This window comes from Cydia amplana, chromosome 2, assembly GCF_948474715.1.
Source record: "Cydia amplana chromosome 2, ilCydAmpl1.1, whole genome shotgun sequence".
NCBI lineage: Eukaryota > Metazoa > Arthropoda > Insecta > Lepidoptera > Tortricidae > Cydia > Cydia amplana.
In genome coordinates, this window is record NC_086070.1 from 18174206 (window position 1) to 18200037 (window position 25832).

Here is a 25832-nt window from a genome sequence, read left to right on the forward strand (position 1 = left end):
TTCGACAGGACTCAGAGACGGCCCAGAAGACCGAAGGGCTGGACGATTCCTCGCTCAACGCATCAGTTTAACAATCCAGCGAGGAAATGCTGCCAGCCAGCATCTTGGTCGATACTATGCCGGATGTGTCATTTTTAGGAATCTATATCCAAATTCCTAAAGTTGTTGTCCTATTTTTGCATTCTCTAAACACCGCCTGTCAGTGCTGAAGCCTAGGGCGGCAAATTTTAGGGGGAGGCAAATTTGGGTCAAACATTTTTTTTCCTGCCCAGTTTAGACCAGAATTTTTCCGCTCCCCTATTTTTTGTAAAATTTAAATAATTTGCATTTTTTTGTCGATTTTGCCGCCACTGTCATGTGCCACGATATCCCACTGCCTAGTTTAAATTGGGCAATAAAATCAAAAAAGCGACGCCGCCGCTTTGTTCCGCCACCATGACTTTGCAGTAGGGCCAATCCAGGGGTGTAGCGCCGTTTTCGTTTCGTTTAAGCGGGCGCCTTTAGTAGCGTTAAGATAAGTTTTTGGCAAAAATTTCATCTTTGGTACAAGCTTTTATCGCTGACTATACTTTTCTTACGACAGACAACTAATACTCATCGAGACAATTCTAAAAACCCCTAACACAATTAGGTTGCGTTGTTTCATCACAGAGTTCCTATGGCCACCTCCTATCTCCATCATCAGATCAGCTCGATGGTACCATAATATTGCATTGTCACCCGACTTACGACGTATGCACAGTTTCAGCTCAATCGGAAACCGGAAAGTGGATCAAATTTAACTTGCAAGATTCCATTACATAGTTACATACAGGTCGACCTAATAAAAGCGTGTTAATAGCAGGCATTATTTGCCGAATTATGCCGCCCCCTGTCGTGTGCTATGTATGACTCCTCGATTTCAACCATTCGTACATTTTGAAATTTGGTCTGCCTAGTATAAAACTATAAAGGCCATAGTCAGTTTTCCATAGTAAATCGGCCCTTGCCTTAACGCAAGGGTTAAACAGACTCTGGTTTTTTAGGGTTCTGTACCCAAAGGGTAAAAAAACGGGACCCTATTACTAAGACTTCGCTGTCCGTCCGTCCGTCCGTCCGTCCGTCCGTCTGTCACCAGGCTGTATCTCATGAACCGCGATAGCTAGACAGTTGAAATTTTCACAAATGATGTATCTCTGTTGCCGCTATAACAACAAATACTAAAAATAAAATAAAATAAATATTTAAGGGGGGCTCCCATACAACAAACACGATTAATTTGCTCTATTTTTTGTTGATGGTGCGGAACCCTCCGTGCGCGAGTCCGACTCGCACTTGGCCGGTTTTTTTATGGCTACCTCTTTTAGTGAAGAATATTTATGCTGAGTATCAAATCAACATCCTTTTAATTGTGACAGTTTTTGACTTACGATTTTTTTAAGTTTTTTTAAATCATTTTTTTTTTTCGGATTTTATTCACACGATTGGTTCCAAATTTGAAATGTTTTTTATGATGATTGGCATCACCACAAAAAATAACAATACTGGTTGTCATAAAAAAAGTCTATCGAATTGCGTTTTTTCTATAGAAAAAATTTCGAGCTCGCTACGCTCGCATTTTCAGTAACATTTTAAACGTAAAGCCAACTTTGATAAACGTGACATTCGGATGGCGACTGCTGCAACGTTACAGCAGCACTGTCAATTTCCGTAATAAAATGATGTGACGGATTGAAAATTCCATTCTCAGCAGTAATGCGGCAATGAACGTCACTCAATTTACCCGGAAAATTCAATGTAATCTTGATAGGGGCGGCAAAATCTGCATAGCCTATATACTGGCGGTAAATATCTAAATCCGCCACTGCCGCCTGTTCTTACCTGGGACCAGTTTCTCAAAAGCTTGTGACTTGTAATACAAGTGGAAGTCACTTTCTAACAAAAGTTGACAAAAACTGATATCCGCTTGTATTACAAGATACTTACAAGCTTTTGAGAAACGGGCCCCAGGGGCCCCAGGGGACATATCAGTCTGGGGTCATTGACCCAAGAAACCCTATCGACACTAATAACTAGAAACATATATACCCTATTATGTGACAGGATGACTCGTAAGGTCACGTGCGTTCTGCGATGTATGAGATGACCGGTTCATCAGTTAGGTATGACATTTATCAGGACGGAAGCGTCCAATAATTCTGTTAGTAGGTACGAGGTTACGAGCACATAGGTACTTACCTAAATATTATTTATAACTAAATATTAAAGAGTTGTAACAGTTAGCTATTAATTGCCTAAATTTGGAACTTATGTATTTGTATTGAACGAAATATAAAAATTCTACCCATAAGGGTAGAATTTTTATATTTAAATTTTTTTATTTTTATTTTTATAGTATATATTTTATTGTTATTTATTTAGAATGTACCTAAACAGAACTTGGTATAGTCGTGTTTTAGTAGTACATAGTTGAGAAAAATTAGACTCGTGATCCAAGACCAAATACCTTGATGTCGAGAGTCGAACTATATCCCTGATAGTCTCATCACGATGCATCGTTTAAACTTTACAGCAGTTCTGTCAAGTGAATCAGTAAATAAGTATTAATGTGAGTAGATTAATTTAATTTGTTTTTGAAACTAGGGTTACCATGAACTAACCCAAAATGCTAATTACCGGCTGGTACTATAAAGGCTTCGTCACACAGGCGCGTTTTCCGGGCGGGACGTGAGCGGGGCGTGAGCGTTTATATGTAAAAGTGGCGCGCCCCGCTCACGCCCCGCCCAGAAAACGCGCCTGTGTGACGAAGCCTTAAGACAGACGCAACAGTTGCTCCCATAAATTATGAAAATTAACCTGAATTAAATACATGGAACGAAAATTACTTTATAAGTAGGTACTTGATTATTTTTGTAGCTTGAAGCTGGGTAAATACAGGCTGAAAAAAGGGCACGCCACTTTATGAATGAATTCTATTCATAATGTGTTCAGCTCGCTGTACAACAACGGTCATCTCGGTACAAGATCTAGATCACCCGTCCCTTTCTTATTAATACTGTTAGAATAAGACGGTAGCAGACTATCAAACTTTTTTAATAGCAGAAAATAGTGTATTACTACACTTTATAAAACAAACTCCCCCGGTGCGTCTGTCTGTATGTATGTATGTTCGCGGTAAAACTCTAAAACTACGGAACGGATTGAAAATTTTTCATGCAGTTTTCACCTATCAATAGAGATGATTCTTGAGGAAGGTTTAGATTTAGGTATAATTTGTTAAGGTTTTTTGTAACCCGTGCGAAGCCGGGGCGGGTCGCTAGTTGGATATACTCAAATGTAATACGGGGTATATTTATGGAGTAGGGATTAATAAATAAATAAATAATTATATAAATAAATAAGTGTCAGTCATACGAATTCGAAATCAAAAATCTACTAAGCTTTGTCCGTCGGTGAGTGTAATATAAAATCGTTAGAATCTGTGCAGAAAGAGAAGAGTCGCGGAATGAACAGACTCTATCGAAGTTTCGTTACCTATAGGTTAAGTACATACTAAATTTAAGCCAAAAATAGTTTACTAATTTTGAGGAAAACTTAGATAACTACCTACATAATATGTAATGAACATTACAAGTTAAATAAAAGCTTAGCCACACTAGAACATGCCCACATACTAAACCCAACGTGATTGTAACTCCTATGATGCCGGCGTAAATGTTACTTTTGAATAGCCAACGAAATCTCTCACTTCGAGTTTTCGCAAATCGCTTTTCTATTAAGAACTTATTTCATAAATAAAACATCATAAAAGCTGAGTTTCCCACTTATTTCCATAAGATAAGCTTTCTCGAGATTATTGGAATGGGTTTCCTGGATGATGCGATATATTAATCAATGTCGAGATGCCAACGGTGGCCGGGATGCCTGTTCGTGGCAGAATAGGTAAATACCGAGTAAGTTAAGTATATGAAAACTGTTAATAATAAGCCTTCTACGATCTTACTCTTAATTTTGAATACATTTTCTTTCGAATTTAAGTACGTATACATTAGGCGCATTGTTGAATGAGAAACTAAAAAGCGAATCAGTTTTGACCAGAGGATAACTATATTACCATGAATGAAACAACATATAGTTTAGGCAGAGCAGGATAACAAAACCACAAGAATACTGAATAATTGCCGTATAAACATGTCGGCATCATAAAAAGGCCTGATCGCTCGACGCAGCATCCGCAGCTGAATGCTAAGGAAACTGCGACAACATATCTAATTGTCTCCAGGCGCGGTCTTAGAGCCGCGCGTAAAATCAATAGGCACGTCTTCGAGACTCTGCACTTCACGGTTTAGCCGCTCGTGGGACCCAGTGTTTTATACCTATAATCTAAGGGTTTGTTGACAGTGGGTGGGCCGCATCCTTATCAGCCGTGCGTCGAAGGCTCACCACGCCCTTGGGATGCTGCGCCGTGGACCAGGGCCCCGTATGCAGTTTTGGTGAATTAAAGTCTGGTGGGTGGTTACGTAAGGACTTACCCGCGTGAGCAAGGTGCCAGTCGGGGCGCCATTGGGCGCGTGGCGGCGGCGCGGGGCGGCAGCACGAGCGGATCCAGGCGCTGCGACGGGCGGCGCGCGACTGACGTTGCGTGCGGGGCGCGTGCGTGCGCTCGCCGCGCGCATGCGCCCACTCACCAACATTTGTTTTGCTCTACCGTGGCCACACTACAACCCTAATGTGCCGATGTAAGAGAACTTATATCCTCCTCACACTTCGTTAGGATATTACCGGCATGCTCGGGGGTAAGCGGCCGTAAGCTGCAACAAAATTGTTGAAAATGTAATTTTCGATTACACACTTGGAAATAGCGGTGAGAAATACAAACAACCGAGCTTCCATTCATTTCAAAATCAATTTATTTCCTATCTGATGCAAAGCACAGAATAATGGCGTTATTCATAAACGGCTGCTAACTTAATCAGTTGATGATCGTCGTTTGTCCCTATTCTATCGTTACGTCATAGAGAGGGACAAACGACGATCATCAGCTGATTAACTTAGCAGACGTTTATGAATAACGCCGTAAATGTTTGTTGCTCTTTTATCTATTTCACTGCGTAACTCGTTAATTGCGTAGCGCTACGCCGTAGCCGTTGTTATAACAAATTGTTAAATTGGAATCTACTTCCTAATTAAAATCTTCAAATTGGCCTCTGTAGAAAATTCAACATCGTTACAAAGTGGTATGGAGAGTTCTCACAGCAAAGTGGAAAATAAATACTACGCGCTACGGCTACGGCGTAGCGCTACGCAATTAATGGTTTTGATTTGAATTTGACACGACTATGACGTTCTTCTTGGTGATTGGCGCGCATCTCACGCACGACTTACACCTCGTTTCGTATTCACCAATCAGCGTGAGCGATCTAAGGTCTTATCAAAATAAGATCAAAACAGCAACAGACTGTTAAGTCTAAATCGGGCTCAAGTACGAGGGGCGTTCAAAATATTCTCGGTATTGATATCTTACAACCTCTTCTAAAATTTCTTTCGTTACTGGCCGCTAAGGTTTATTCATTGACATTAAAAAAAAGTATAATTCGAACCGAGATGTTCTTTTGTTTTTCTGCAATTGCTGAACAAACATGAACATCATGTGGGAATTGACAATGTTAACTAAATTAGAACATCGATGCGTGATAAAATTCTTGACAAAACAGGGTAAAAATCAAAAAACCATAAAAGAGGAAATGGATTGTGTTTACCGTGAGTCTGCTCCTTCTTTATCTACCATTCAAAAGTGGTCAAGCGAGTCTAAACGTGGAAGGGAGAGTGTTGAAGACGACCCTAGACCTGGCCGGCCTGTAGTAGCTACTTCACAAGAAAATATTGATAAAGTGGAAAAACTTATATTGGAAGATGGTCGAGTGAAGGTAAAATCTATAGCACAAGTAACCAATCTCTCTATTGGTACCGTACATGATATTATCCATGACCATCTTAATATGTCAAAAGTAAGTGCAAGATGGGTTCCGCGAATGCTGACTCGGCTTCAAAAAGACATGCGTGTAGCTTGTTGTTCCGATTTTATTGACCTGTGCGGTGAAAATCCTGATGAGGTGCTGCAAAGAATAGTTACTGGAGATGAAACCTGGGTTCATCATTATGACCCAGAGAGTAAACAAGAGTCCATGCAGTGGCACATTAAGGGTTCAGCTCATCCCAAGAAGTTCAAGGTCATCCCTTCAGCTGGCAAGGTCATGGCCACGATATTTTGGGATTGTGAAGGAGTATTACTGATCGATTATAAAGAAAAAGGTGTAAATATCACAGGACAGTACTACGCTAACATTCTACGTCAATTAAAGGATGCAATCAAAGAAAAGAGGCGAGGAAAGTTAACCAAAGGTGTTATGCTTCTGCATGACAACGCCCCCGTCCATACTGCTCATATTGCCTAGGCAGCTATTGTTGAATGTGGGTTTGAAACTGTTACTCACCCACCGTATATAGTCCGGACTTAGCCCCCAGCGACTTCTTTTTGTTCCCCAATCTTAAAAAGGATCTGCGTGGAAATAAATTTTCCAATGATGAAGCATTGAAGGCGGCAGTGGAGGAGCATTTTTACACCAAAGATAAAAAATATTTTTATGCAGGATTAAAAAAAATAATTGATCGATCTTTTAAGTGTGATCGATGAACATAGGGGGGGAGTATATTGAAAAATAAAAATATCAAACTTTTCGTACTTGTTTGTTTTCATTCTCATACCGAGAATATTTTGAACACCCCTCGTACGAGCGCGCGTAAAATGTACGTTCGAATTGGCCTCACAATGTTAAAGTACTATCGAATTGCAACAATGTAAATTTACTATATCCGGATCGTTGTATTAGGGCCCGATTCGGATTTTGTAATAGACATCTATTAGATATCGCCAGGAAACGATAACGATATGTTCAAGATCTAACCTGTCAAATTTGACATTTCCGCGATTCTGGAGATATTCTTGAACGATTCCCACAAGATATTACTTAGAGATCTAATTCACATCTAATAGATATCTAACACGATCTATCGTAAAAGTGACATTGGTTGCCCGAATTGCGCTGCAAAAGAGAACTAGTTGAAATCTAAACTATAACGTATCTAGAATGGATCTAGTACGTGTCGTCTCTTGTGAATATCTTGAAGTTCGAATACGGCAGATATTCATGAATGTAAAACCAGCGTATTCCATTAGCAGACATATAATAGTGCAACATCAACATCAACTCAAGGCTAATGAGTAGTAGTTAGGCAAATGACCTTTTATTTATGTAGACGTGTGACGTTCATAGTTGACAAAACTAAAATTTGACCCAACGATTTTGACAACTTGACACGTTGGCGTCACCCATACGACTAACTCAATATAGGTTCCGTAACCTATATTTAATGGCTCACGGTCGTGCGCCTGGTACCATATCTACCTCATTTTACTTACATCTATGTAGTTAGGTATCAAATTCTGTTTTCTTATTATGTCCCAATATCATTATATTGATTAATGATGTAAGTATGTAATGTACCCAGCTCCTGTTATGTAACTAGCGGTTTAGACTCTCGCGCGAGCCACGAGACGAGCCGCGAGCCGCGCCACGAGACGCGAGTGTAAGCGGTGGGCTCGCAAGCTCGTCGAGCTAATATAATTTAAACACTAACGGCACGGCATAAGGTTTATAACCGAATGACAAGCCGAACGCGAGTGTAAGCGGTGGACTAGCGTCTCGTGGCGCGGCTCGCGGCTCGTCTCGTGGCTCGCGCGAGAGTCTAAATTGGCTATAATAGAATAGAACACTACTAGCGCTATAAAACTATTGGTATCTAGTAAAGCAGCAGGCGCGGCGCTGCACGGCCGCAGTGTGAGCCACTGGATCAGGGATAACGAATCGCCCCGCGGCAATGATCGCCCGAGCCAGGCACACTGCCAACTACTAATATAATACATACCGGCCAGAATATTCCAATTCGGGTATGTTTTATGTGCTTAAGTGGGTCAGACTGTACGAAAGGGGGGGCTGGGACTTAGAATTTTTTTTGACAAAGTGGTATCATTATGACACTATTTTTAAATGATTGTAATGTGTAGATCACGTCAAAATAAGCATCTTTTATTGGAAAAACTTTTCTCTAAAATAAAAAATGGCCGAGTTAGACGCGACCAAAGATTGATGTTTTTAAAGGGAGCTGGGACTTGTAAAATTGTATTATTATAAAAACGTCGGTTCTGGCGCTTCGCCGGCCGCTGCCGCGGCACGCTCGCTTCGCTCGCTCGGCTCGCGCGCTGTATGGTCGCAGTTCTACCTAACACTCCTCCTCGCTTCGCTCGTCGTCGTACCTACTCCGACCTGCCTTAAAAGCCTGGCCTGCCTTAAGCTCTATCTCCGCCATTTTCAGTTTTAGTAAAAAGTTTTCCAAGTAAAAGTTGCTTATTTCGATGTGTTCTATACATTAAAATCATTTAAAATATATGTCATAATGACACCACTCTCAATGAAAATTTTCTAAGTCCCAGCTCCCTTTAAAAATATCAATCTTTGGAGGCGTCTAACTCGGCCATTTTTTATTTTAGAGAAAAGTTTTTCCAATAAAAGATGCTTATTTTGACGTGATATACACATTACAATCATTTAAAAATAGTGTCATAATGACACCACTTTGTCAAAAAAAAATCTAAGTCCCAGCCCCCCCTTTGCTACAGTCCAACCCTTAAGTGTTTTCTGAAATATGTGTAATAGGTTATACTCATACTTGAGGAGCACAAGAAATACTTCCTTATTTATTTCTGTGCCTACGAAGAAATCTGTTATTTTTGATTAGTTTTCTCATTACATCCATCTTTGTCACACTCGTTGTTAAACATAAGGTCGTTTCTTTCTCTTTCGGTGTGCGGGAGCTCGTTAGCACGTGCACATTTCTCGCTTGTCCAGCCGCGTCTAAAGGAAACTTGTCCAATTTGTCACAAGTTAAGCGCTTCAATTTTGGAACGCCTATAACCTATCTTTATAAATCATTATATTGTACATACATACTTACATTAGGTACTATAACTACATTAGGCATTAGGTAGGTACTATAATTATTGGTGCAATAAAGAATATTTACTTACTTACTTATAACTTTGAACTATAGTCTCACGTACCTATTCGTAACATATTCATACTTATTTCATTATTTTTTTAGTTGGTCGCAATTACTCCCCAATAATGTCCATTCACTCAACTCTCTTTTTACGGAACACATGTCTTGAACAAGTTTGTATATTTATATAAAGCTACGATACCTAATTTAAAGATATTTGATTACAATAATCATTAACATGTAAGTATTACAAAATTACCACCGTTACCACCTTATGGAAACTTCTCGTCTATGAACATTTTATAAATGCTGATGAATGTCATATTGTTATGACATTCGTTGTCACTTTCTATTTACTTAACCATAGTTTAACCTTTATTGCTTGGCAAAGTTTGGACAAATAGGATAAAGTCAGGCCGAGTACCCTGATAGAAGCCATATTACGAAAATAAACTTATTTATACAGTTTTATTTATACAGTTTTTCTACTCCAGCACTTAAATGTGTCAATTAAATGACTGACAGTGATATCTAAAGCAATGTCATTTGAATGCTTTGTCTATAGGCTCATAAGATGACTGCTAGCAGTCATCTTATGAGTATAATACAACTGCTTTATTTTTTTTAAAGATACAAGTTCCGATCATCTTGATTGAAAGAGGTATGTTTTCATTTACAATAATAACTCTTTTTTTTTTTGAAATAATAACTCAATTTTTTTTAAATAATAACTCTTTTTTTTTAATAACTCTTTTTTTTTAAATAATAACTCTTTTTTTTTAATAATTACTCTCTCTTTTTTTTTTTTTTTTTTTTTTTTTTTTTTTTTTTTTTTTTTTTTTTTTTTTTTTTTTTTTTTTTTGCTGCAGCTGTCATAGAAAAAGTAATGTATACAACAGCTCATAATTGGTTCTTAAAATTCTCGGGTCTTTTTTTACAAAACTCGACTTTTTTTTTTTTTTTTTTGCTGCAGCTGTCATAGAAAAAGTAATGTATGCAACAGCTCATAATTGGTTCTTAAAATTCTCGGGTCTTTTTTTACAAAACTCGACTACGTCTCGTTTTGTAACTTCGACCCTTGAATTTTAAGAACCCTTATTATATCACTGTTGCATAAACTACTATTAAATGTGCCAGTAAAAGAACAGTGCCAGTAATTAAACAACACACACTTTTTTATAGGGAAACGATTCTTCTTAAATCATGTATTTAAACCATTCAACTATTTCGAGTAAATTATGCATTAAGCATAATTATTATACTTATTATTAAAAAAAATACACTTCTAAAAACTATTGTTTTATTGTAGGGTTCCATCAAGTATTTCGCTTTCCAAAAGGGTTCCGTCAAAAAAAAATATTGAGAACCGCTGCTCTAGCGACAGGGCAGGTATGCTTTAATACACCAAAAACCTATGCAAACAGCCTTGGAAGTCACTAAAGGGATGTAATAACGAAAAGAGCAAATGGGAGAGTGGTGCCCCCCAATAATAACATATACTAATCTATGGTGCCCCCTACCCCCTACATTACTCGTAGAACAGATGATCGCTGTTGCAAATAGGGTAAAGCTACGTAACGAAAACGTAGCTTTACCCTATTTGCAACAGCGATCATCTGTTCTACGAGTAATGTAGGGGTATGCGTATATGTCTTGACACTAAATTGGGACTGATGCCGTGACCGTGCATTTCTATGTTCTTACATATTATGTTACCTAGGAAATGCTCGGTCACGGCATTAGCCCCTACGAGTTTTTGTTCAAAACTATATTTTTGGATCCACACAGGACTGGCGGCCGATTTTTGAAATTCGACCGCTCGACTAATTAGCTAAAGATAAAAATTAGCATTTCGCTGTTTTACACCGATTTTCGAGTGACGAAATCGAGCGATCTAAATTCAAAAATCGGCCCCCTGGTCGTTGAGGAGATCCTTATTAGCCTTAGATCTTAATGTAAAGAAAATCGCATGCAAATTCTTTCACCATCTATTGGTGTTTAAATGTTGCCAGCAGTGTGCGCCGCCTGCGCCTTGATCCGTCTCCGCTAGGCCGCGGGCGGGTCTGGCATCTATCGCTTTATTAGGATTGTTGATCGCTAAGGCGTGCCGTGAATGACAAACAGAGCACCACCGAACACTTTCCCTTTGGCACTAAGTAGGTAGGTAATGTAGGTAGAGTCGGACCAAAAAAAGTCTGCAGCGGATTTGATAGGCCACGCACCAGTGCAAGTGTTGTTTATAAGTCATAATTTCATAGAAGTTTGACGTTTAAAATAATACTTGCACTGCGTGAGCTATCAAATCCGCTGCAGACTTTTCTTGGTCTGACTCTATACACTGTTTAATTACACTGTCGGTTTTATTCGAGTCACGTTGAATAAAGTTGTTAAGTTCTGGGATCACTAGAAATAAACGAACACCCGGAACACCCTACATAGGATAGGTTAGGTACCTACCTATGACCACATTTTTGAAACTCTGGTTCTGAAATTTATTTAAGGTGTTTGGTGCGTCTCAATCGAAATATTTTACTGCAAGTACCGACTTAGCGTAATAGATACAACTATGAACATGAAACACAAAAAAACAAGGGGTTGCACTCAGGGAGTGCCGGCAGAAGTGAAAACTCAATGACTAGTGCTATGTATAATTGAGGTTAACGCCATCTAATTGTACAGTCAGCACCGAAAAGACAGTGAGCCGCCATTCCCACGGGCGCTTTTACAACGCGCGTTAAAAAAGCGTTTGAATGACACAAATCGATATATACATGTGTATTTATTCACACGACAGCGGTGGCGGTTTTTATCAAGCGTTGTTGGATTTTCGACTTTAAGCCTTGGTCGTTAAATCGAATTTAGAGTGCGGACAGATTCAAGCGCTTTTTGAACGCGCGTTGAAAAACCTCTCGTGCGAATCTTCCAGTGAACGTGGCCAAATATAGCTGGTCAACCAAATCTTGTCAGTAAAAAAAAGCGCGAAATTCAAATTTTCTATGGGACGATATCCCTTCACGCCTACATTTTTCAAATTTGCCGCCTTTTTCTTCTGTCAAGATCTGGTTGACCAAGTATACATTGCATTGTAGCTGTTTGTTGTAACTATATAATAGTGGTTCTTTCATTAATTACATTTATATTTTCAGTTATTATTTATACGCGCTTAAATCTGCCCGCACGCTAAATTAGATTTAAAGACCAAGGCTTAAAGTTGAAAATCCAGCAACGCTTGATAAAAAGCGCTACCGCCATCGTGTGAATATAGCTGGTCAACCAAATATTGTCAGTAAAAAAAGACGCGAAATTCAAATTTTCTATGGGACGATATCCCTTCGCGCCTTCGATCAACACGGGCTTCCGTCGTCGTCTTGGAGGATATAATCAAAGTTGTATCCTCGAAGGTCGTCGTCGTCTTCGTTCGTTGATCGAAGCTTCGCGCCTACATTTTTCAAATTTGCCGCCTTTTTCTACTGTCAAGATCTGGTTGACCCCAAGGGTTGACCAAGTATAAATACACATGTTTCCATTTGTGTCATTCAAACCATCATTCAAACGCAAGTGTGTCAAAGGACTGTTCTATTTCAAACATAGACAGAGAGAATCATACTATCTTTGTCTTACACTAGTACTAGCACCCAAGAATAAGAATAAGAATAAGAATAAGAATCTTTTATTTGCGATAAACATTACCAGGTACATCGGTGTTCATGCGATAGGTGGTAGGTTTCATGTTTAACCATAAATGGTATGCAAAATATGTACAAAACTTATAAAGAAAAGGATGAGTATAGTTTTTTTGGTTCCTATTTACTGACAAATTGGTTTGACCATCTATACTTTGATTTGATGAAACTCCCCTTTTTTGCATTTGGCAATGAACAACTCATGTGTCATCGATATTTTTTAAAGTTGGCAACGTTGCTCACTCTTCCAGAATTGAACTGTGTGACGGGCGAATTGTTTTAGTGAATTTTGTGTTAAATTTCAATAAAAATGTCCACAATTGCTGCTCCTTTATCCGTCGCAGGGACCAGAAGCTCTGGAGCTCCGGTCAGAACACAAAATGGTAATATTTCATGTAGAATATATGCAAACACAAGCACACGAGGTATCCGGTAGATCACATGCAATCATGGCATGCATTATGGTTTTAATTTTGTGATTTTCTTTTTAACTGTTGTAATTTCTTTTAGAAAACACATAATTTTTATTCAAGAACTTTAAAAAGATGACGATAATTCAAAAGTAGCTTGTATACTATGAGTTTTTATTCACTCACAAAGAAATAACCTATTGTAAGTAAAACGAAGCAAAGTGATTTTGTGCTTTGATATTATTTTACAATTGCCTTTTATTGACTATTGGACACTTATCTTGTTTTCCAGTGTTTACATTTGCATACATAAAAAATCAATGATAAACAATTCAGAGTCGAATGCGTCTTGTTTTCAGTAAACGCCGCAGCTGCGATAGCAAACATAGTGAAGAGTTCGTTGGGACCCGTGGGTCTTGACAAGATGCTGGTGGACGACATTGGAGATGTCACAGTCACAAATGATGGTGCTACGATTCTGAAGTGAGAACTACATCTTATAATTCAATTTTGTGAATTACCTATGCTTGGTTGCAGTATATTATTTCATAGGTTTCCAAAAGAAGTAATAGCAATAGATTTAAGTTAAAGATATTGCTGTCTAAAATGTGGGTATTATTTTGATATTTTCTAAAGTGGTAAATTGTAATATGACACAATTTAACCTCGTAAGACCCAGGGCAATTTTCGCGCTTTTGAATTTGGATCTCTCTTTTATTTCCATATGAGTTCAAAACTCGAATATAATTTGTACTTGTACAAATACACGGGGACTTACGAGGTTTGTGATAATAAGATGCCTTCTGTTGTCCCTATGTGCCATTACAAAGCAACTGGGAGTGCAAAGTGTCCTATTGTCATGTCTTATTTCTCTACATGCAACAATGAAAAATACCACTAAGTTGTAGTACAGTCAAGTGTAAAAATATGGGTGTAGACCACTTACACAAAAATATGTCCCGTAGTTCTTAATTCACTGACATAAGAGCCATGGGACATATTTTTGAGATGATTTGTGCACCCATATTTTTACACTTGACTGTACTTATTAAAATAAAAGAAACTTGAATTGATCTTGTATATTACAGTCAAGTTTATAACTATGTATACATTTCTTCACCTTAATGACTTTTACCTAGTAATACATTTTCAATAAGGTGAAAAAATTTACCTCTAATATGCCTGTCTGTCTTTGTACTCAGTTGATCAATCTAGGATTAATATTTAAATACGTGTTAGGATGTTGGAGGTGGAGCACCCAGCAGCTAAAGTGCTGGTAGAACTGGCACAGCTGCAAGACGAGGAGGTCGGAGACGGCACCACATCAGTTGTTATTATTGCTGCTGAACTATTAAAGGTAATGTTTGATTCAGGGATCGGAACTGGTTTTTAGCAAATACTTCGAAAAACCCATATTATTCGAATTATTTTATAGGTATTTGAAATGTGGGACTCAGTTGTGTGTTTAGGTAACAACTTCGTATTATTAGATTGCCCAATTAGAAATGAAATAACTAGAAAAGAACGAAAAAATACCGTTTTCGTTCCCATACAAATATCCCCTCCCTAATCCCTAATTTGTTTATCTATAAACAAGCCTTTACTTTGTCTATTAACTTAAATTAATTTTGAATCTAAAACGAGACACTATCTGGCTGAACACCAACAGTTATAGACCACCACCTTATTTTTTAGTACTATTTCCGTAATTTTGTCTCCCGTTTCTGGCTATTATATTGCTAAATGCAGCTGATTCCATTTACCTAGAGATTTGGTAAACATCTTAATATTTTTTTACACAAAAGTATTCAAATATGTAAATATCAACTTATCCTATGATTTAAACCAGAACGCAGATGAACTGGTCAAGAACAAGATCCACCCCACAAGCATCATCTCGGGCTACCGGCTAGCATGCAAGGAGGCAGTGAAGTACATCCAGGACAACCTCACGGTCACTTTGGAGTCACTGGGCCGTGCCTCCATCATCAACGCTGCCAAGACCACTATGTCATCCAAGCTTATTGGAGCGTATCCTTTTTTATCAATAGATTATGCATCCTGTTCCCAGAATTAATTTTATTGGAAGCTCAATTGTTTTTCCAATTTGACGACCGGTCTGGCCTAGTGGGTAGTGACCCTGCCTGTGAAGCCGATGGTCCTAGGTTCGAATCCCGGTAAGGGCATTTGTGTGAGTAGCACAGATATTTGTTCCTGAGTCATGGGTGTTTTCTATGTATATAAGTATGTATTTATCTATATAAGTATGTATATCGTCGCCTAGCACCCATAGTACAAGCTTTGCTTACTATGGGGCTAGGTTGATCTGTGTAAGATGTCCCCTAATATTTATTATTAACATTTACATAAGACATAAGAAGCGCTGGTGGCCTAGCGGTAAGAGCGTGCGACTTGCAATCCGGAGGTCGCAGGTTCGAACCCCGGCTCGTACCAATGAGTTTTTCGGAACTTATGTACGAAATATCATTAGATATTTACCAGTCGCTTTTCGGTGAAGGAAAACATCGTGAGGAAACCGGACTAATCCTAATACGGGCCATGTTTACCCTCTGGGTTGGAAGGTCAGATGGCAGTCGCTTTCGTAAAAACTAGTGCCCACGCCAATTACTGGGATTAGTTGTCAAGCGGACCCCAGGCTCCCATGAGCCGTGGCAAAATGCCGGGATAACGCGAGGAAGATGATGAACATTTACATAAGACAGGTAGACAGATTTTTCGTCTCCATAAACCCTAAATATCATCAAAATGTTCATGGAGCCAATTTAGAGTATTCAAATCAAATAAGTGTACAAGTAGGGTTGCCAGATCGAAAGCCGCTATTATCGGGAAAAAATATAAATTTTTCGGGATTTTGGGCCTTAAGTCGGGAAAAAACCTATCAAATTAAATTAATTGTATTAAAAACAACGATATTTTACATTATTGGCACTGCGTCAGCTGCTCTGCCCAATCTCGCCACGCGCGCCCCGCGCGCGCGCTGACGGGCTCGACGCGGGTCGCTTGCTCGCTCGACGACAGTTCGGAACTTGAAATGATTGTTTTATAACGTGAAGCTGTTTTTCGGGACAATTTTCACTTCGTCGGGAATCGGGAACACATGCTAAAAATCGGGAGAATCCCGCCGAATCCCGACCATCTGGCAACCCTATGTACAAGTGTTGAACTATTATAGATTCTTAAGGGTTGAAAGATATAAACGATAAATGCAAATCAAAGTAATGCAATATGAAGCATCTTGACATGTCATACAGTATTATGTTTTATGACAAGTTTTCGTTAAGTATGTAAAAGAATTTGCTTTATAAATTGAATGAATGCCTTAACCACTACACCAGTGACGCAGATTTCTTCTCAGAAATAGTGGTGGACGCGGCAATGGCCATCAAGATCACCGACCCCAAAGGCAACGCCGCGTACCCCATCAAGGCCGTGAACATACTGAAGGCGCACGGGCGCAGCGCCCGCGAGAGCGTGCTGATCAAGGGCTACGCCCTTAACTGCACCGTCGCGTCGCAGGCCATGCCCAAAAAGATTGTCAATGCCAAGATCGCCTGCTTAGACTTTTCGCTGCAGAAGACGAAGATGAAGATGGGTGTCCAGGTCAGTTGTCTAGTTTGAGTCGCCGCAACTAAAGTCACACATTATTGTAGGTATTCCCTCTTCCTTAACCCTTTTCCAGGCTGCACCAATATACATTTTTCTCAAAAAATCCATTTAATTCAGCTTTGAAGTCGACAAGTCACATTTACCGAAAGTTCAATCTAATTTGTACCTTAAATCGGATTACTAAGGTTGAAATTCTATTGGCGCGTATGTGGTCAATAAATCGTAGGTACTAAGCCTGGATAAGGGCTCATTTACACGGCGCGCGCACTCGCATGCGATTTTAGTTACATTGCGGACCATTCATGTAACATCAATTCAGCCGACCGACCAAATAACGCAATGTAATGAAACTCGCATGCGAGTTCTCGAACCGTCTAAATAAGGGTTAACTACGAAGAGTTTACTAAGTACGTAACGTACGCTTACTAAGTAGTAACTAGTAAGTACTCCCGTTGAGTGTAAGAATTTAATTTCAAAACTAGTTATGCCAAAACATTAACATTGAACAATAACTTGTGATACAGCCTTTTTACGATACCTATATTAGGAATCACTGCCTACAATAACTGTGATATGTAACGGTATGGGCATTTATCTGTGTAAGATTGTCCGCAAATATATACTTATTTAATTTGTATTAACTCCAGGTGCTAGTATCAGACCCGGAAAAACTGGAAGCCATCCGAGCCCGCGAGTTGGATATCACCAAGGAGCGGCTCCAGAAGATCCTGGCCACGGGCGTGAACGTGATCCTGTGCACGGGCGGCATCGACGACCTGTGCCTCAAGTACTTCGTGGAGGCCGGCGCCATGGGCGTGCGCCGCTGCAAGAAGACCGACCTCAAGCGGATCGCCAAGGCCACGGGCGCTACCTTCCTCACCTCACTCACCAATATGGATGGTTAGTAATAATAGGCAATATTACGCGAAACTCCCACAATAAGTCGCAATCTAAGGGTATAGGTACCGCAAACGAGAGACTCGAAATTTTGTTATCTAACCTCTCTATCACTCTTGCGTATTCGAGCGATTAAGAGGCAGATAGCTGAGCTGAGTTTCGATTTCGCGTTTCCCGGTAGGCCCTTTGTAAACAAACCGCCTTGATGTATCAATTTTATATTTCATTGTCTGTGAAAACTTTTCAAAAAACAGTAAGTACAAGTATATAGGGGTATAGTATGTATAAGTTACTCTATGGTTTACTAAAGGCGCTAGTACTGCACTCTGGCGGCAATACATTGGAGTAATACTCCCTATTATGAAATTGAGTAAACATATTAACAAGTAGGTGCCAGTAGGAGGAGCCACTAGGGCAAAATAACTTGTCTGTAAGTTTATGTGCACTATTTTTAAAATTTTCATTACAGTGAGCTGTTCGATGTCGTTATCTGTAGTTGCTTTTTTTTTTCTCACATTCCTTATGTAGGATACTTTTTTTTTAAATGTGTTTTCACTAGAGTGTAAAACTTTTAGGCGAGGAGGTGTTCGAGCCCAGCATGATCGGAGAAGCTGCCGAAGTCGTACAGGAACAGATTTGCGACGATCAGCTCATTCTTATCAAGGGGTAATTATACTTTCGATTTTCACTTTATTAAATTCGCTGAAACCATTTCTTATCGGTTGGACCTAGGTTTCACTGATTGAATAACATATTGACTTTGCGATCCGTGTCGTGCTGTCGTGCGAATGCACAGGCAAATAGAGTGGCAGAGGTATCTTAATGCCTGTATAGCGACCGACTTGCAGTAATTTTAGCCAGCTTCAAATCTAATAACGCAAATCAATGGCCCACCTTATGTGTAATAGGTTAATTTTCTCTTTATAGCAAATTTATGCATCTCTTCTGCACCTACATATATGTCTGGCCCAATGATTGACTGGTAGAAAATGCCTTTTGGCATTTACATCCGCCATTTTTAGGGTTCCGTACCCAAAGGGTAAAAACGGGACCCTATTACTGAGACTCCGCTGTCCGTCCGTCCGTCCGTCCGTCTGTCACCAGGCTGTAACTCACGAACCGTGATAGCTAGACAGTTGAAATTTTCACATATGATGTATTTCTTTTGCCGCTATAACAATACTAAAAACAGAATAAAATAAAGATTTAAGCGGGGCTCCCATACAACAAACGTGATTTTTGACCGAAGTTAAGCAACATCGGGCGGGGTCAGTACTTGGATGGGTGACCGTTTTTTTGCTCGTTTTGCTCTATTTTTTGTTGATGGTGCGGAACCCTCCGTGCGCGAGTCCGACTCGATCTTGGCCGGGTTTTTTGCTTGTTTTGCTCTATTTTTTGTTGATGGTGCGGAACCCTCGGTTTTTAATTTTTTCTTTGTTTGTGTATGTCAGCCCCGCGGCTCGCACAGCGGCGTCCATCATACTGCGCGGGCCGACGGACGCGTACTGCGACGAGATGGAGCGGTCGGCGCACGACGCGCTGTGCGCCGTGCGCCGCGTGCTGGAGTCCGGCCGCCTCGTGCCCGGCGGCGGCGCCGTCGAGGCCGCGCTGTCCATCTACCTGGAGAACTTCGCCACCACGCTGGTGAGTGCCGCTGCCGAGTGCCCCGTGTCCAGGGATCGGATACCGGTATTTTTTGTATGGGAACGGAAACGGTATTTTTTCGTTCTTTGCTAATTACTTCATTTCTAATTGGGCAATCTAATAATACGAATTCGTAACCTAAAACACAACTGAGTCCTACATTTCGAGTATAAAATAATTCGTAAAATATGGTTATTTCTAAGTTTTTGCAAAAAACCGGTTCCGATCCCTGCCCGTGTCAAACCTTCAATAGGCTATTGAACTACATGACTAATTTTTAGGGTTCCGTATCCAAAGGGTAAAAACGGGACCCTATTACTAAGACTCCGCTGTCCATCCGTCCGTCCGTCTGTCACCAGGCTGTATCTCACGAACCGTGATAGCTAGACAGTTGAAATTTTCACAGATGATGTATTTATGTTGCCGCTATAACAACAAATACTAAAAACAGAATAAAATAAAGATTTAAGTGGGGCTCCCATTCAACAAACATGATTTTTGACCGAAGTTAAGCAACGTCCGGCGGAGTCAGTACTTGGATGGGTGACCGTTTTTTTGCTTTTTTGTTGATGGTGCGGAACCCTCCGTGCGCGAGTCCGACTCGCACTTGGCCGGTTTTTTTGCTTGTTTTGCTCTATTTTTTGTTGATGGTGCGGAACCCTCCGTGCGCGAGTCCGACTCGCACTTGATACAAAACGGCCAGAGGCCGAGACGTCATCGCCCATCTTGTAGTATGGACAAAACAAGAAAATTGCGTTTTTGTCGGTGAAATATTGCGTTTATGTATATAGTTGCCATACAATATTTTTTTGGATGAAATGTAAGGAATCGAATGGTACCCTTACTTTTATCGTTTTTGGAAGTTAAAAAAAAACTTAAATTTTGAAACTTTCAGGTCCTGTAATTTTGTAATTTTTCAATATTTTATTTTAATATCCACATTGTGATAAATTGCTCGTATGCTATCTATTTTACTAGATTTTGTTATAAAATTCAACATGTGTCATCATCCCTATTAATAATGATGCATATTTCGAGCGTTTTAAAACTCGAAAGTTATGCCCCTTATTTGTTACTTTACGTAAACCATACTATTTTTTTTTAATAAGTTGAATATATGTATGTTTTTTTTGATATATCTAAAAACTTACAGAAGCAAATTAAAACATTCACGTGCACGTAACTATAAAGTGTCTGTTACAGATGGGCGTTGTTTAAGGCCCGTAACACACTACCGGACCGCACCGCGACCTTGGTGCGCCGCACCTATTAGTGAGAGCGAGAAACATATATCTCTTTCTCGCTCTCACTTATGGGTGCGACGCACTGTGACCATGGTACGGTGCGGTAGTGTGTTATCCTAGGATAGCGGTGCCGTCATATAGCGGCCGTCTCCATACAAATACTACGACATCCATATTGAGCCGTATTATTTAGTATGGAGACGGCCGCTATACGACGGTACCGCTATCCTAGGAAAACCGATCTTAACGGCTTTAAGCAAATCGAGACAGCCTTGAAGAAACTATAGGTAAAACGCCTATCATATCGTCATCATCACCGTTGGATGATGATATGACTGATATGGGTGTTGACCCATAATCTGATTTTGTTTCGGCAGAGTTCCCGCGAGCAGCTGGCGATAGCGGCGTTCGCGCAGTCGCTGCTCGTGATCCCCAAGACGCTGGCCGTGAACGCGGCGCGCGACGCCACCGACCTCGTGGCCAAGCTGCGCGCCTACCATAACTCCTCGCAGACCAAGGTACTCTGTCTGACCTTGACAGATTACTTTATTGCTGCCTACATTTGTATGGGCTCCATACCCGACACCCGATCTTAACTTTTTGAGAATATTGCTAGCGACTAAAGCTTTGGTTTCCTCCGAAAGCGGTGCCGTCATATAGCGGCCGTCTCCATACAAATACTACGACATCCATATTTAGCCGTATTATTTAGTATGGAGACGGCCGCTATTTGATGGCACCGCTATCCTAGGAAAACCGATCTTAAGGGGCTATTCATAAATTACGTCATTTCAAAATAGGGGGGGGGGGGGTCTGGACATCGGATGATGGTAGCAAGACGTAGGAGGAAACGGGATCATTCGAAGCATGATTTTTGGATTATTTTAGGGTGTGGGGGGGGGGGGGTTGAAAAATAGATGACGTAATTTATGAACAGCCCCTAACCTGTGATCTTTGAAACCGAAAGAGGAGAGTTAATTGTCAAACTATACAGATGTGTTAATCTGTAAGCCTGTATTAACAAAGTGAAACAGAATTCATAGTCGGACCAAGCTCTACAGAGATTTTGTTAGCACAGACTGTGCAAGTGTTATTTTCTTATTTTAAACGCCATAATTTCATTGGAAACTTGGCGTGGTAATTCATCCGGTATCATCTTGGGTCGTCCCATTCGTTTTTCGTCAAGTTCTTAAATTAGTCCTATTCTGCTTTCGTCACACATTCTAAAGCCACCGACGATTGTGACGAATGTAGAATGGGTGACGAAAGCAGAATAGGACTAACTTAAGAACTTGACGAAAAAGGAATGGGACGACCCAAGACGATACCATTCATCCATACTAAATAAAAGTATCATCATCAGGTGGAACACGCGAATTTAAAATGGGTGGGTCTGGACCTGACGGAGGGCACGCTGCGCGACAACCTGGCGGCGGGCGTGCTCGAGCCCGCCATCTCCAAGGTCAAGTCGCTGAAGTTCGCCACCGAAGCCGCCATCACCATCCTGCGCATCGACGACATGATCAAGCTCGACCCCGAGCAGTCTTCGGGCAAGTCATACCAGGACGCCTGCAACGCCGGCGAACTTGACTAAACGACACGCTGAGGCCTCTTCCCCATTGAACATCCCGTGTTTGCGGGTACGGTTTTCTGAAGGATCCTGTTTACGTGCTAATATAGTAACGTCATAGAGAAAAAAATACATAGAGTGCTCACTCCATACATCAGGTTTAGTACCAAAAAGACTATTAGCATCTAGCATCGAGTAGCGGAACTATCAGTACTGCTACATCTATTGTCAAGTAGCAGTAATGATAGTTCCGCTACTCGATGCTAGATGTAGACACTGAAATTAATAGTCTGAACTGATGTATGGAGTGAGCACTCTATGTATTTTTTTCTCTATGGTAACGTTCACACCAGCATTCTGTTTGCCGGATACTGCACGCAAACTACAGAAAACTGTACCCGCAAAAATTGGACGTCAGTGGGAAAGAGCTCTAACGGTGCTCTCAGTGTATGTCTCGGTCACTCTTAATTACAAGGGATTTATTGAATAAAGCTTTGGTTTCCTCCGATAGCGATGCCGTCATATAGCGGCCGTCTCCATACAAATACTACGACATCCATATTTAGCCGTATTATTTAGTATGGAGACGGCCGCTATATGACGGCACCGCTATCCTAGGAAAACCGATCTTTAGTTGTATTGTACTGTCGTCATCAGATACATTGTACGGTATATTTTCTGCGTTCATGTTCATATATCTCTTAATGGCGACAGTACTTCAAATGGCCGATGTTATCATCTGCTAGTATTATCTTTTGTTCATTCAGAGCCAGTTAAAGTTGAGCTTTACGTTAGCCCTCAAATTGTGCATCGGGCCTCATGTCACAATTTCCAATGGCGTGCATTTTAGATAAATGTTGCTTTCTTAACAATTAAATTGCAGTTGACTCCTACTTTAATTCCTTTTCGTTTATAAGTTCAGCATCTCAACTAGATACAGGAAGTTTGAAATAAAAACAGAAATATTTTTGTACAAAAAAACAACGGGTTGCACTCCGGGAGTGCCGGCAGAAGTGAAAACTCAATGAATGAACTTTATGACTAGTGACAATGACAAAATGTCTGCAGCACTATGTATAATTGAGGTTAACGCCATCTAGCGTTATTTCGACGCATTACTTGAAACCCCTAAGCACATCACTGTTAGTACTCGAGTTATATTATTACCAGTTAGAGGGAAACTCACTAGATGGCATTTAAACTAATAAAGAAAAACTCAATGACATTGTAAAAGTTTTTCGATCAGGTCACGTGTCCGTCTTGCGAATCTTACCACTCGCGAGTTTAACATTTTTCCCCCATCACAAAAAGTGCACAGCGCCGCTAAAGCAGTTTTCACTTCAAAAATTACTGAGATCATTATGTGAATATTGATTACAGAATGTGCTTGAATTGATTTAGATGCCTGAATGTATTAGGCTTGTTGTGTTTAGACATGTAAACTTCACATGTTATTCGAATTTGAGGATACAAGTTATCAGGGTTTACGTTAAAATACCCTTGATTCCTTTTCACTTCATATATTTTAATGAAAAATGTTTAGACTACCCAGGATGTGAAAATACTAAAAAGTACCAAATTTATATTAAAGAATAAGGCAGGACCATGTATGTTTTTTTTTTGAGCTTCATCTTATTGTTGTAATGACAACGCCAATTGTGTTAAAAATGAAATTCATGAAATCTTATCACAAAAGTATTTTAAATAGTCCTATTATAATTTTTCATTGAGTCACAACCACATAAGCACATAACTATGTTCAGGTTGTGTATCTGGAGGTATTAACACCAGCGGGCCTACCGCGAACCCCGTTCGACGTGTTACCTCCCTGTCACACTTACGTACGAATTTACAAGTGCGACAGAGAGGAAACACGTCGAACGTGGTTCGCGGTAGGCCCGCAGTTTTATTTATGTCAACCCGTTTATGGTTGTATTGCTTCACTTAGTGCCCCATCACACGAGCGCTTTTTCAACGCGCGTTAAGGGCCTACTGCAGCCGCGTCTGGCGCTTCGTAAACCACGCCCTAGAGTTCTTCCCTCCCCGCTAACACGCACACATGGAAACGCTTCGCGCCGCACGTGAAGTTTGTGTGACCTTTTAGCACCATCTAACGTTACAGAAGTTAACTACCATTATACGCGGTCGCTGCGGTCGGCCAGAAACTTAAATTCGGAAAAAATTGAAACAGATGGCGTTGTTACTTGTTCATAATAGCAAACAATAAAATAATTAATTAATAAACCTGAATATTTATTGTTGTTTTGGAAGATGTTAACAGCATAGAAGCAGCAGCGTATATAGCATATAAGTTAAGAGTATTGATAATAAGAAAATAGCACAAGAACAGAAAAGAGATTATTTTTGATAAAATATGATGAAAACAGATTTACCTACTTGATTACGCTCACCTGACTTTGCGGTCACTAATTGCAAATTTCAACCTTATTGTTATGGGGTTACAATACCCCTGGGGTTGCAGGCGTCCATAGTCGTTATTATTATAAATGCTTTGGTTGAAATGCTTTTTAACCCTCGAATTTTTCATAGGTATAGTCACCTGCAATAATATGTTACTCTTCGACGGCCGCAAAAATATGTATGTGACACGCTCTTATGGCTCTACAAATAAGATCTAACATGATCTACCGCAAAACGGCCTTCGGTGTGTAACATATTATTGCAGCTGACTGTACTCGTATTCATTGTTGTATAGGTAGGTATTAATATCTTTTATCCGATCGATTTGCATTTATTTGAAATAAATCACAGTGTTTAGTAATTATATGTTTTATTGAATAAGAGATTATTTAGGTATGTAATGAATACAGGGTGCCTTTTTGAAACACTCATTTTTAGGGTTCCGTAGCCAAATGGCAAAAAACGGAACCCTTATAGATTCGTCATGTCTGTCTGTCTGTCTGTCCGTCTGTCCGTCCGTATGTCACAGCCACTTTTTTCCGAAACTATAAGAACTATACTGTTGAAACTTGGTAAGTAGATGTATTCTGTGAACCGCATTAAGATTTTCACACAAAAATAGAAAAAAAAATTTTTTTGGGGGTTCCCCATACTTAGAACTGAAACTCAAAAAAATGTTTTTCATCAAACCCATACGTGTGGGGTATCTATGGATAGGTCTTCAAAAATGATATTCCAAAGTGGTAAAATGTGCCCCCCCCCCCTGTAACTTCTAAAATAAGAGAATGATAAAACTAAAAAAAAATATATGATGTACATTACCATGCAAACTTCCACCGAAAATTGGTTTGAACAAGATCTAGTAAGTAGTTTTTTTTAATACGTCATAAATCCCCTAAATACGGAACCCTTCATGGGCGAGTCCGACACGCACTTGGCCGCTTTTTCTGGATAATTTTGAATTTCAATTGTCAGGGGTGCCTACATTATTTTTTAATACATTTTACAACGACAACAAACAAAAGTTCAAATTCGCCCTATTTTTATTACCCGGGTCGATCGCAACAAAATAGAAAATCATGTTTTTCAAATCTAAGCGTTATTGTAATTTATCTCAAATAACCAAAAAGTCAATCTGACTAGAACTTAAAAACGAACTGAATTATTTTAATATGTCGATTTTTCTTGGTGACCCAGGAGAATTTTTTTTTGTATCCCATACAAAAAGAGCGTATCCCAA

General features: G+C 39.9%; 2 protein-coding genes across 3 annotated transcripts in view; one reads left to right on the forward strand and one right to left on the reverse strand.

The window, feature by feature from the left end:
• Positions 1-4623, reverse strand: part of LOC134659516 (dorsal-ventral patterning tolloid-like protein 1) — a 109347-nt gene extending 104724 nt beyond the window's left edge. For both annotated transcript variants that reach the window (XM_063515187.1, XM_063515179.1), the window contains exon 1: positions 4512-4623. The gene's annotated coding sequence lies outside the window, so the exon portion shown is untranslated. The remainder of the gene's footprint in view (positions 1-4511) is intronic.
• Positions 4624-13001: 8378 nt separating this feature from the next.
• LOC134659313 (T-complex protein 1 subunit alpha) lies at positions 13002-22231 on the forward strand. The gene is made up of 10 exons (XM_063514969.1): positions 13002-13162; positions 13549-13672; positions 14429-14546; positions 15039-15220; positions 16546-16810; positions 17464-17716; positions 18289-18379; positions 19165-19357; positions 20979-21119; positions 21965-22231. Exons 1-10 carry the CDS (start codon positions 13090-13092, stop codon positions 22193-22195), a joined length of 1671 nt encoding a protein of 556 aa, XP_063371039.1. The 5' UTR covers positions 13002-13089; the 3' UTR covers positions 22196-22231.
• The last annotated feature ends 3601 nt before the right edge of the window (positions 22232-25832 follow it).

What these genes read in the sequence shown, in the direction of transcription:
- LOC134659313 (XM_063514969.1), top strand. Translation starts at nt 13,090, where the DNA reads ATGTCCACAATTGCTGCTCCTTTATCCGTCGCAGGGACCAGAAGCTCT. An exon ending in GATGGTGCTACGATTCTGAA is followed by an intron (nt 13,673 to 14,428) that starts GTGAGAACTACA and finishes AATACGTGTTAG; the next exon opens with GATGTTGGAGGTGGAGCACC. An exon ending in AGAACTTCGCCACCACGCTG is followed by an intron (nt 19,358 to 20,978) that starts GTGAGTGCCGCT and finishes TTGTTTCGGCAG; the next exon opens with AGTTCCCGCGAGCAGCTGGC.